Below are 12,173 nucleotides of genomic sequence, written 5' to 3' on the forward strand. Positions count from 1 at the left end.
TGCCGATGCAGGGGAAACGGGTTCGTGCCCCGGTCTGGGAAGATCCCACATGCCGCGGAGCGGCTGGGCCCATGATCCATGGCCACTGGGCCTGTGCGTCCGGAGCCTGTGCTCCGCAACGGGAGAGGCCACAACAGTGAGAGGCCCACATACCGGAAAAAAAAAAAGTAATTTATATCTTTTACTCATTATCATCATTATTACTATATTCTTATATTGTTTCCTGATTTCCTTATTTTTTTGTCCATGTTTTTTTTCCTTTTGCTCTTTGGACATATCTAATACAATTATTTGACATTGTAGATTTGTTGTCTGTGCTTGCTTTGCGATGATTTCTGTTGATTTATTTGCTTCCTTTGAATGGGCCATCTTTCCATGTTTCTTTCTATGCCTTGTGATTTTTTTTTGTTGTTGTTGTTGAAAATTGTGCATTTGAAAAAACAGGCACTTTTCCCAGATTTTGCAGACTGTGAGCCTCGACATCACCTTGAAGCGAAAGCTTATGACCTCCCCAGTTTTTTCCTTCAGTGTGTGTTGAGTCTTTCCTTCAGCGTGTGTTGACTGACCCTGCTTTCTGCTTTCTCAATTCCCCTATAAAAATAGCTCAATTTTTGAATGCTCAGTTTCCCAGATTGTGTGTACCCAGCTTATTCTAGGGCTTTTTGTGGTCTATTGTATGTTTATACCAGTAGGTCAGTCCAGCAGCAGCTTTCAGGAGTACCGCCTGCTGCTTCTGCTCCTTTTCTATGACTAAGATGGGCCATGCTGCTTCTCCTGCACCTGAGATTCAAGTGAGGCAAAACTAGTCCAATCCTTTAGCTCCCTAACATGTTAAAATGTTACAAGTAAGGTCTACCCTACTTTTTCTAGTTTAAGGGAGGGAATTGGGAACTAGGCTGCTGTCTCCTCTAAGCTAAAAGACCATGGTCAAGGGCTATTAAAAAAAAATGCTGTAAAATTTCCTACCACCTGAATATTTTTTCATTTTGAATATTTTATCATTTTTCTTCATTCATTTGCTTACTAAAGACTGCGATTGTTTGCAGAGCTCCTGTCAGTCTATTTCAGCAGTGTATTGTTTTGTTTTGTTTTGAGGTATAGTTGAGTGTTTTTTGATGTTTCCATGAAGAAACAAGGACTTAGAGCTTCCTAGTTCACCATTTTTGCAAAATCACCCTGTTTAAGAAAGCATTTTAACAGAGAGGCTAACGAACAAATAATATCATAAGGGTGTAGATTTTTAGGAATGGTGGTCATTTTAAGGCATCTCTGAGAAGGTGAATTTTGAGTAGAGACCTTAAGGAAGGAAGAGCAGGAGCTGGGGAAGAGCATGAGGCACTGTGGCACTGAGGCACTGAGGAGGAAGGCCTAATATGGTGAGAGAATAGCAAGGAGCATGGTCTGGGGCGATGAGCAGAAGCAGTTGTCACAGCTGAGAGCAGAGTTAGTGAAGGGGCCAAATTATGTAGGGTCCACTCAGGACTCTTGTTTTTTTCTGAAAGGGGTAGGAAATTGAGGAGTAGTTTTGAGCACAGGGGTGACGTGATTGTATTTCAGTTTTACTGGGATCTCCATTATTGCACTAGAAATAGATTCAAGAGAAGGGTAGGCATGGAATCAGGCAGGGCAATGAGAAGTGTATAGCACTAACGTGCTGAGTAGGAGATTATGGTGACTTGGATGAAGGGTTGGTGACAAGGGGTCAAAAAATGCCTAATTTTTTCTCTCTTCATTTTATTGAGATATAATTGACATAAACACGGTGTAGGTTTAAAGTATATATCATAATGGTTGGACTTACATATACATGTTAGAATGATACCAGAGTAAGTTTAGTGACCATCCATCATCTCACATAGATACAAAATTACAGAAATAGAAAAAAAATTTTTTCTGTAATGAGAACTCTTAGAAGTTACCCTCTTGACAACTTTCATATATAACATACAGCAGTGTTCATTATATTTATCATGCTGTACAAACATGCTTAGTAGTTGTTTATCTTATAACTGGAAGTTTGTACCTTTTGACTGCCTTCATTGAATTCCGCCTCCCCCAGTCCCTACCTCTGGTAACCACAGATCTTGTCTGTTTTCAGTGAGCTTGTTGGTTTTTGAAATATAACTGACCTACAACACTTTGTTAGTTCCTGTTATACAACATACTTCTATACATGTCAGAATGATCTCCACAGTAAGTCGAGTTAACATCTGTCACGACACAAAGACAGTGCACAGGTATTGGCTCTGTTCCCCACCCTGTATATGCATACCTATGATTCATTTGTTTTGTGATTGTAAGTTTGTACCTCTTAATCTCCCTCACCTATTTCTTCCCTCCCATCACCTGTCTCCCCTCTGACAATCCCCTGTTTGTTCTCTGGACTTATGACTCTGCTGCTTGTTTTGTTATGTTTGTTCAGTTATTTTGTTTTTTTAGATTCCACATATAAGTGAATTCGTACAGCATTTGTCTTTCTCTGTGTGACTTATATCACTAAGCCTAATATGCTCTAGGTTCATGCGTGTGCAAAATACTTGTAATTCTGAAAATTGAGCCAATGCAGTTTCTCTTGGTCTAGATAATGGAGTGTGAGAGAAAGACAGGAGTCCAGGATGACACTGAGATTTTTTTTGCATGAACAGATGAAAAACTTTTGGTAGAGTACAGAAATTCACGTTTAGACTCATTAAATGTGAAATGCCAGTTAGACCTCCAGTGGAAATGGCAAGGTTGTTTGGTGACTACACTAATTTAATGCTTGTGTTCTAGAAAGAGTCGTGGTAAACAATAAATTACTCTCTAGGTTGATAAGGAAACCAACACAGAAGATCTCTTCCCAGAAGAGGTGGCGAGTCTGCCGAAGGAGAGGCCCGGCCGCAGGGCCCGCGGCTCGCCCTTCACGCGGAGCAGCACCATTGTCCGTTCCCAGACTTTCTCGCCCGGAGCACGAAGCCAGTACGTTTGCAGCGTAGGTCGGGAGTCCTTTGCCACCTACCTGGAAGGATTCTTCATCGGTCGCGGGCGGGGCTGGGCAGCAGAGGGTTGGAGCTCCCGGCTGACCCTCACCTGCACGCAGGGTTGAGAACTCTGAGACAAGTGGAGGGGGAGACCCCACCTGCTGTGGTCCGTGGAGACAGGACAGCAGGTTGGAGGTCGGCCGGCCGTGGCCGTGTGACAGTAACAGCACGGACTAGCAGAGACGAGGCGCTGTTGAGGATTAGTGCTCACGGCGCAGCACACTGGGGCGCCATTTGGCTCGAGGAGAGCTTCGACCCTCCCGCTCCTCTGACGGGGCTCGTTGGGGAAAGCATCTTCCCTTGAAGGGACTACCATGGAGCCGCTGCATTAGGGCGGAGCCAGAGTTTGATCATATGAGAGAGGCAGACCGTCAGGCCCACGTGGGAGATACTGAGGGGTCGCCAGGCCCACCCTCAGGCTCAGAAACTGGCTAGGACTCACGGAACTCAGAAAAGCCGTCGTATCCACGGTGATGGTGCGCCGCAGGGAAGGGGTGCAGGCCGACGCGCAGGGGGAAGAGGCATCGGGCAGCCCTCCGGAGAGACCGGGCGGAGCTTCCAGCCCTTCTCCCGCAGCGGAGTTGTGCGGCAGCTCTCACCTCTCGGCGCAGTGGTAGCGTGCCCGGAGCACAGCCGACCAGGGACGCTCACCCGAGGCTTGGTGCCCAGGGCTTTTGTGGGGGTTGTCACGGGGCACAGCTGGTGGCCGGCATGGCCGACCTTCGTCTGCAGCCCCTCCAGGGTCAAGCTGGTGGCCCAGGGCCCCCCTCACATTGTCAGCAGAGACTGTGTGGCCAGGCCAAGGTCCCCAGGTAAACAGAGACACTTAGAACGTTCTAGGGACTTACAGGTCACTGCCCAGGAGCTGAGCAGGGAGCCCACCTTCCTTGGGGAGGGAATCCTTTACTCACAGGCGGGAGCAACAGGGGCTGGGCCCCGGGTGGCCACGTTTGTGAGGCCTGCAGCTCCTCTCCCCGCGCAGTGAGGTGTCCCGGTCGTGCTGCCCCGGGCAGCCCAGGGTCAGGCGGGGCACTCCTGCCCCATCAGGCTGCAGCTCTGCGGGGCCTGATGCTTCATCACGCGGCTGGAGGTGCCTGATCGAGGGCCGTCCTTCCTTATCCTAGACTCCTGCCGAACCCCTGCGGAGCAGCCTCCAGCCTGCTTGCTGAGGAGGATGGGGTGGTGAAGGAGGAAGCCCTTCACCTCCCCAGAGACAGGCCTCCAGCCCCTGCCCTGTGCTTTGCGCCCTGCACAAAGGCACGCACTGACCGGCGATGCGTCTAGAGGCCTCTTTTTATATATGTTTGTGGTGACTGGGAGGCACGTAAGTGCAGAGCTGTGACATTTCCTGATATCTGGGGTTCATTGCTACGGCAAGTAAGGCCGTGAAGGCCAAGACTTTGCTTTCACACAGATATACGTTGATCCTGAAATGAAAACCTGCCACCAAATGAAATACGTAATGTCTTGGCTCCCATGAAGTCGGCATTATTTATTTTTCTTTTTAAAGACAGGCCTTTTCCCTTGATGGGCAGGGTGGGTGTTAGTGGTGTGCGCTTGTCCTCCTGCCAGGAACGAGGCTCTTATCTGGAACGCCACTCTTCCAAGCTCTTGCGAAAGCTAGAAACACAGCAAATGAGAATGATTGATAAAAAGTAAAAAGCGCTGAGGAAAGTGCGGGTTTTCATGATCGTCACACCATATCAAGAGGCAGTTGGCATTGACAGGACTGAAATTGTGTTGCTCGATTAGCCTGGAAAACCTCAGCTGGTTCAGTTGATGGACCTGAAGCAGGGGTGGGGCTGGGGATTGGTCTGCTTATTTGGTTTGTCTTTGTTTGGCCTGAAACTCTTTTTTAGGGTTTTCTTGTAAGCGAAACCCAAAGTCTTGGTAAAAGCTTTAAGCGGCGTATCTGTTTGAGTACTTGCGCGAGAAACAAAATAATCCAGTTCAGAGTACACAGAGAATGAATGTTGAATTCTTGAGGAAGTGTTTCTGAACCTCAGTCTTTTTGGTGTAGCTTTATCGTAGTGACAGCGACAGTTCAACGCTGTCCCGGAAGTCTCCCTTTGTCCGAAACACTTTGGAAAGACGAACCCTTCGCTATAAGCAGGTATGTGACACGTAGACTAATATGCCATCCCTACATACCCTGGGAGTTACTTCTACAAACCGGAAGAGGTAATATTTTAGGTAAGATTAATTGAAAGGTAATATGTTTATTTCCTTGTTTACTTAGATATAATTTTTAAGTGTATATGTCAATATGTTACCAATATTTGTTAATTTCCTAAGATAATGTCATAATCTACGATAATACATGACCTTTACGTTTTAAAATATAAATAAGCAGCCATTCTGTATAAGAGATTCTTCTTTCTTTTTTGACAAGGGAGTATAGACAGTTTAGAAAATTTGAGTCTTTCAACGTGGCGCATTCTCCTACATAGGACTGTTCTACAGTTTTCCTTTATATACACCGAATTTTTTCTCCACATCATGCCAGTTTACACAGTTTTGCTACTTTTAATTTGTAAGGTGGTGGTTCCCTGACTTTCCTGGGCAATAATTCTTTGAAAGAAAAAGAAATTCCTAGATCTCGCTGTGGTGGTTGTATTTAGAGTAGCCGCTGACTGAGAATGATAAGAAAATACATAACTCAGCAACAAAAATATTTCTCAGCAGCCATGCTGTTGGCATTTTGGCCTAGGTCTGACTTTGTTGGGGGCTGTCCTGTGCAGTGTGGGCCGTTGAGCTGCATCCCTGGCCTTGACCCACTAGTTGCCAGTATCAGCCCCTCCCCCAGTTGTGACAACCAGAAATGTCCCCTGAGGGCCCAAGTCACCCCTGGTTGGGAACCAGTGAGCTCTGCTATGAATGGTTCAGCAGAGCTTTTAAGTGAGTTTGTGTTTATTAAGTCACTTACATTTGCATTTAACTTCTGTATATGTGCAAAATAGTGTTATGGGTGTGTAAGACGCATACAGTTATTCAGTCCCCCCCGACAACGCTGATAGGCTCGTGGATTTGTGATTTTGTTGCACTAACTGCCTTCTCCGGCGTCGTTTGCCATGGCGTGGGAAGTACCGCTCTCAGCTCCACGTACAAAATTCTATTCTCGTCTTAGAACTTTCTTGAAAACAGGAGACTTGCTTACTTCAGGCTTATATGGGGAGGAATGGTTTTTTGTTGTTGTTGTTGTGTTTTGGCCTCGCTGCGCGGCTTGCAGTCTTAGTTCTCCGACCAGGGATTGAACTTGCACCCCAGCATTGGAAGCGGGGAGTCCTAACCTTTGGACTACCAGGGAATTCCCTGGGGAGGAACGTTTTTGACAGCTTGTGTGTGTTTAACCAGAAAGCCCTCAACGTGGTTTATAACGTGCTTTTTTCCCGTTACGCAGTAGGTCATTAAGGTTTTGCCGTGTCGGTATATTTTTCATCTTTTTACAATAGCTGCGTGTTCTGCTGGCCTTATAATGTATTTGATCACTTTTCTCTTGTTAGGTATTTAGGATTTTTTCTGTCATAAACCTTTTGCTGTGCCTTTCAGATGCAAGTCAAATGAAATTTCAGACCCAAAGAAAACACAGCATTTTGTGGCTCTTGCTTATATTGTCAAGTAGCACTTGGGAAAGATGATGCCCTCCTGCCCCGTGTGAGAGGGTCTGTTTCTCTGCGCTTTAGCCAAAGCCTAGGTCGTCATTACAGCGGACAGTTTGCTGTCACTGGCTCGTTACCGGAGTGGAGATTTGAACCCGTGTCGCCCACATCCGTGTTGTGTTGGCGTCGGGCCACGCTGCGGGTGTCTCCCTCCAGTGGGGTCGGTCACTCGGGGAAGAAGCTGCAGGTAGGGCGCGGGCGGGGTGGGCGCGCTCACGGCCGCGGTCTCGCAGCCCTGCAGGTCCTCCCTGGCTGCGCTGGCGGCGCGCACGTCCCTGGACCTGGAGCTGGACCTGCAGGCGACGCGGACGCGGCAGCGGCAACTGAACGAGGAGCTGTGCGCCCTGCGTGAGCTGCGCCAGCGCCTGGAGGACGCCCAGCTCCGCGGCCACGCCGAGCCCCTGGCCTGGCTGCTGCGCAACGAGCGCTTCCGGAGCCTGCTGCGGGAGGCCGAGAGGCAGGTGAGGCCCCGGCCCGCCAACGGGGGGAGGGGGCAGGCGGGCGAGCCTTTCTCACCTCCCGGTGCCCGGATCTGGCAGGGGCTTCTATCGCTCTTCACTACAAATAGAACTACCATATGACCCAGCAATCCCACTACTGGTCATATACCCTGAGAAAACCATAATTCAAAAACAGTCATGTACCAGAATGTTCATTGCAGCTCTATTTACGGTAACCAGGAGATAGGAACAACCTAAGTGTCCATCATCGGATGAATGGATAAAGAAGACGTGGCACATATATACAATGGAATATTACTCAGCCATAAAAAGAAACGAAATTGAGTTATTTGTAGTGAGGTGGATGGACCTAGAGTATGTCATACAGAGTGAAGTAAGTCAGAAAGAGAAAAGCAATTCTCGTATGCTAACACATATATATGTGTCATGAAGAACCTAGGGATAAGATGGGAATGGACTAGAGAATGGACTTGAGGATATGGGGAGGGGGAAGGGTAAGCTGTGACAAAGAGAGTGGCATGGACATATGTACACTACCAAACGTAAAATAGATAGCTAGTGGGAAGCAGCCGCATAGCACAGGGAGATCAGCTCAGTGCTTTGTGACCACCTGGATGGGTGGGATAGGGAGGGTGGGAGGGAGGGAGACACAAGAGGGAAGGGATATGGGAACATATGTATATGTATAACTGATTCACTTTGTTCTAAAGCAGAAACTAACACACCAAGTGAACCTGAGCCCGCGCAGACTGGGAAAACTCCGGCGAACCTAAGAATGGCGGGTACGGGTTTGGTGGCCGGAGAGGTGGTGGTGGATGCGCTGCCGTATTTTGACCAAGGTTATGAAGCGTCTGGTGTGCGGGAAGCGGCTGCGGCATTGGTGGAGGAGGAAACACGCAGATACCGACCTACCAAGAACTACCTGAGCTACCTGACAGCCCCGGATTATTCCACTTTTGAAACCGACATAATGAGAAATGAATTTGAAAGATTGGCTGCTCGACAACCAATTGAATTGCTCAGTATGAAACGATATGAACTTCCAGCCCCTTCCTCGGGTCAGAAAAATGACATTGCTGCGTGGCAAGAATGCGTAAACAACTCTATGGCCCAGTTAGAGCATCAAGTCGTTCGAATTGAGAATCTGGAACTAATGTCACAGCATGGATGCAATGTCTGGAAAGGGTATAATGAAAATCTAGTTCATATGATTGAACATGCACAGAAAGAGCTCCAGAAGTTAAGGAAACATATTCAATACTTAAACTTGAAAGCAGCGAAAGAACATGCAACTCACAGCTGGGTCTAAATTAAGAGAAATGGAGTCAACTTGGGTATCCCTGGTCAGTAAGAATTATGAGATTGAAAGGACTATTGTACAATTAGAAAATGAACTCTTTCAAATGAAGTAGCAACATGGAGAGGCAAACAAAACATACGGCAAGACTTCTGAAAAAGACTAATCTGGTGGGTAGAAAGGAAGGCATGTTGGGCTTTCACAGAAGATCAAACATCTGAACTGTGAAGAACAACAGCATCTTACGGAAATCATCAGTGGTTAAATGTTTAGAAAGCATAGAATGTGGACTGTTATATTCTGTTTGTACATTTCAGCAAAATAAAAAAATTCAACATAAAAAAAAACCTAACACACCATTGTAAAGCAAATATACTCCAATAAAGATGTAAAAAATACCCCCCCCAAAACTGGAAGAAAACCCGTCTTGTTCACCCCGCATTGCTGTTCCAGAGGAGACAGACCAAACTTGACTTCCATCAAGAACAGGCAGCTGAGAAGATGCTGAAGAAGGCCTCCAAAGGGGTGTGCCAGCTGCGCAGGCAGAACCTCAAAGAGCCCATCCAGGTGCAGGCGTTCAGGTGGGGAGAAGCCCAGGCCTCACTCTCCAGCTTGCTTTTTACTGTCATACCTTTGTCATTCTAAAGAGTAAAGTATTGAGAAAGACCCACAAGGAAGTCGAGAACAAAGCTGGAATCCCCACTGCTGTTAGCATTGTGCGATTTTTCTCCTGATTTATTTTCTGTGTAGCTTTAATTAAGGCCAATTATGATCATTTTTGTTTAATTTTGCATTCAGCTTATTAAGAATTAAAATACCACATGTTACTACCTAACCTGTTATTTTTTTCATGACTAATTTCATCTAATAAACATAATTCACTTACTGGCTCTTGTAACATCTTTTATGTTTATGATCATAAATAACAGCAATTTACATACGTACAGTATGTGTTATCTTTGCTTTTTAAAATTTAGATTGAAGCATACTCTATATATAGGAAAATGTTCTTTTCTATGAATATAGTTTAGTGAGTTCTCATAAACTGAACATTACAGAAATCAAAACATTATCAGCATTTCCAGATTACCCTGCAAATTTCCTTAAACACTGTGTTGAATTCTAATGACATAAATTAGTTTTGCATGGTTTTGTTCTTTTATACAGCCGCAGTTAACACAGTTCTATCCATACTACTTTGTGCCTGCCTTTTAGCTTTGTTTTTCTCTGTACCTGTAACTTTTATGACCTTATCATAAAATAACACGATATTATAACCACTTCCTTCAGTTTGGATTTAGAATTCATATATTGATATATTTTTAAAATGTATTCATTTGTTGATAGAACAAGAATTAACCCTTACTATGTAGCAGGCACTCTTCCAGCCACTGGAGATAAAACCCTGCCCTCCTAGGAGTATCATAACTTCTATTAAAATTTTGAAAATTTGTGTACAAACATATGGGAATTCAAATTCTGGTTGTTCTGTGAACAAGGAAAGCCATCACTGATATGAGAGCTTCCTGCCAGCTTTCAGTGTCTGCATATCACCTTCTAACATAATTTTTTCCATGCCCACCCATAGAGAAGATAACATTTTTCACGAGACCAAGGACCAACATACCTCCGCTGCTGGTTGATGATATTTGATGAAGTATTTATCTGCCTATTTTATTTCCACGAAGTTCTAAAATTGTCTAGCTAAAATTGTCTTTCAAATATTTGTGCAAAGTTATTAATATACACATTTTGTTTTCAAAAGTCTATACATATGTATTTTTTGATAGTGACAGGAACAAGGCTTGGCTTTTCCTTGTTGTTAAATTAACATCTCAAGCAGGTTATTTTATAAAAGAGTAGCTATTGTGTTAAGATTCGACAGTTTCCGTGCTGTTTTCTTTCTTTTTTTTTTTTTAAGAAGATGTTGGGGGTAGGAGTTTATTAATTAATTTATTTATTTCTGCTGCGTTGGGTCCTCGCTTCTGCGTGAGGCTTTTCTCTAGTTGCGGCAAGCGGGGGCCACTCCTCATCGCGGTGCACGGGCCTCTCACTATCGCAGCCCCTCCTGCTGCGGAGCACAGGCTCCAGACGTGAAGGCTCAGTAGTTGTGGCTCACGGACCCAGCCGCTCCGCGGCATGTGGGATCCTCCCAGATCAGGGCTCGAACCCGCGTCCCCCGCACTAGCAGGCAGACTCCCAACCACTGCGCCACCAGGAAAGCCCCGTGCTGTTTTCTTTGACTTGAAGGGTGGAAGACAGAAACTCAGGCAAATTCACTCTATTGCCATTTATTTATAGTTCTTTTTTTCCTCCTTGAAGGAAAATACTGACTTTAAGGTGTATTTTAAGACTGAAATTTAGTTCTTCAGTATTTGCCATGTGGTAGAATGGATCTTTGGGGCCGGTTTTGTGTCTGACATCGGAAATGCAAACACTATGTGCTGAACTCGTCACTCGTCCCGTTTCTCCTGTGTGCATTTATCACGTATATTGTACACTTTCGCACCTTTTATGTTCTGTTAAGATGCCACCTTAGGGGCTCAGTCCTAAGTCAGTGCGGGGTGCGCGTTGTGGAGCTCGGTCTCCCACGCGGGCTGGGCACCCATAGCCCCTGGTTTCCGTGCACCTTTCCGTGCCCACCCCGGGTCTGAGGCTGGTCACGGAGCCCCTGGCAGCCACACAGCCCACCCTCACCTGGCCTGGGCAGCCCCGCCTGCCTTTCCAGTCCGCCCCGTCTGATCCTGACCGACAAGGAGGGCGGTGGTGGAGCTTCTGCTCTGCTGCTCTGCACTGCAGGAAAGTGAAAAGAGAAGAAAGAAGGTGTGTTTTCACTGAGTCACTGGATCCGCTGATGGATAGAGCAGTCACGACGTGGACGCGATAACCTTTGAAGGCGCTTTCTTGAGGAAGCCAGCTTCCATGGGAACTACAACTGCCTGGCGAGTCACTCACAGGAGAGCATGTGCTTTCGATCAGAAGGCCCCCACCCCATACTGGAGTCTTCCCAACATTTCTTAAGAAGTCGTAGAACTAGCTCATGAGGAAAAATATGTTTATTCAATAAAAGGATACAACTATTCTTTTGAATTTCCAAGTGATATAAATATTTTGCCTAATATATACTTATTATATTTAAAATGCAGTCTTCTTCGTGAAGCTTTGGATGAGTAAACAAGATCAATCAAAATGTGAAAGAAAGAAAATACAACTCTTCCTGTGGCTTCCTTCTCCCTCTTTTCCGTTGAAAATATCTGTTAATCATGGTCTCCTCATTAGTCTGAAGCCTCTTCCCTAGTATAACCTGCCTTTCTTTTAAATTGAGTTAAAAATTATTTTGTGAAAGCCTTTCATTGACACTCCACATAATATGGACAATAGAGTTTGTAAGTAGTACTAAGACTGAAAACTTCATGCTATTCACAGTTGTCATCTGTTGCTATGCGTTTGTGCTTCTAATCTTTTTTTTTTTCCCTCATCAATTTCTTAGTGTGTATACTGGCAGTGGAAGCAGAGACTCACAAAACATTCCTTATTAGAATTAGCAGCCAAGCAGACAGCATGGATAAGCAAGTGAGGACAGTTAGGCCCTCTCTAACTTCCCTGAGCTATTTGAAACTTTAAAATCAAACAAAGGACTGTTTACCACTGGACTCTAGAGCATGCAAATGGCAAGTTATTTATGTCTGAGGTACAGTCTCCATTCATGTGGGGAGACTTGCAGAATGCATTTTCT

The 12,173-nt window shown here is 45.5% G+C and overlaps 1 protein-coding gene and 1 pseudogene across 2 annotated transcripts in view; both read left to right on the top strand.

Annotated features, from left to right (window-relative positions):
• LOC308609932 (protein WWC3-like) overlaps positions 1-10,090 on the top strand; it is a gene marked incomplete at both ends in the record, with an annotated part of 51,179 nt that extends 41,089 nt beyond the window's left edge. The window contains 6 exon segments of the mRNA XM_081259208.1: positions 2,807-2,971; positions 5,041-5,133; positions 6,913-7,140; positions 8,891-9,015; positions 9,017-9,018; positions 10,026-10,090. Of these exon segments, the coding sequence (XP_081115334.1) occupies positions 2,807-2,971; positions 5,041-5,133; positions 6,913-7,140; positions 8,891-9,015; positions 9,017-9,018; positions 10,026-10,090 (678 nt within the window).
• On the top strand, positions 7,874-8,846 carry LOC308609930 (pre-mRNA-splicing factor SPF27-like; annotated as a pseudogene). Its single transcript has one exon. The product of its transcript is annotated as a pre-mRNA-splicing factor SPF27-like (transcript).
• Positions 10,091-12,173: the final 2,083 nt, after the last annotated feature.

Source organism: Mesoplodon bidens (genome assembly GCF_964165515.1).
Source record: "Mesoplodon bidens genome assembly, contig: HAP1_SCAFFOLD_412, whole genome shotgun sequence".
Classification (NCBI taxonomy): domain Eukaryota; kingdom Metazoa; phylum Chordata; class Mammalia; order Artiodactyla; family Ziphiidae; genus Mesoplodon; species Mesoplodon bidens.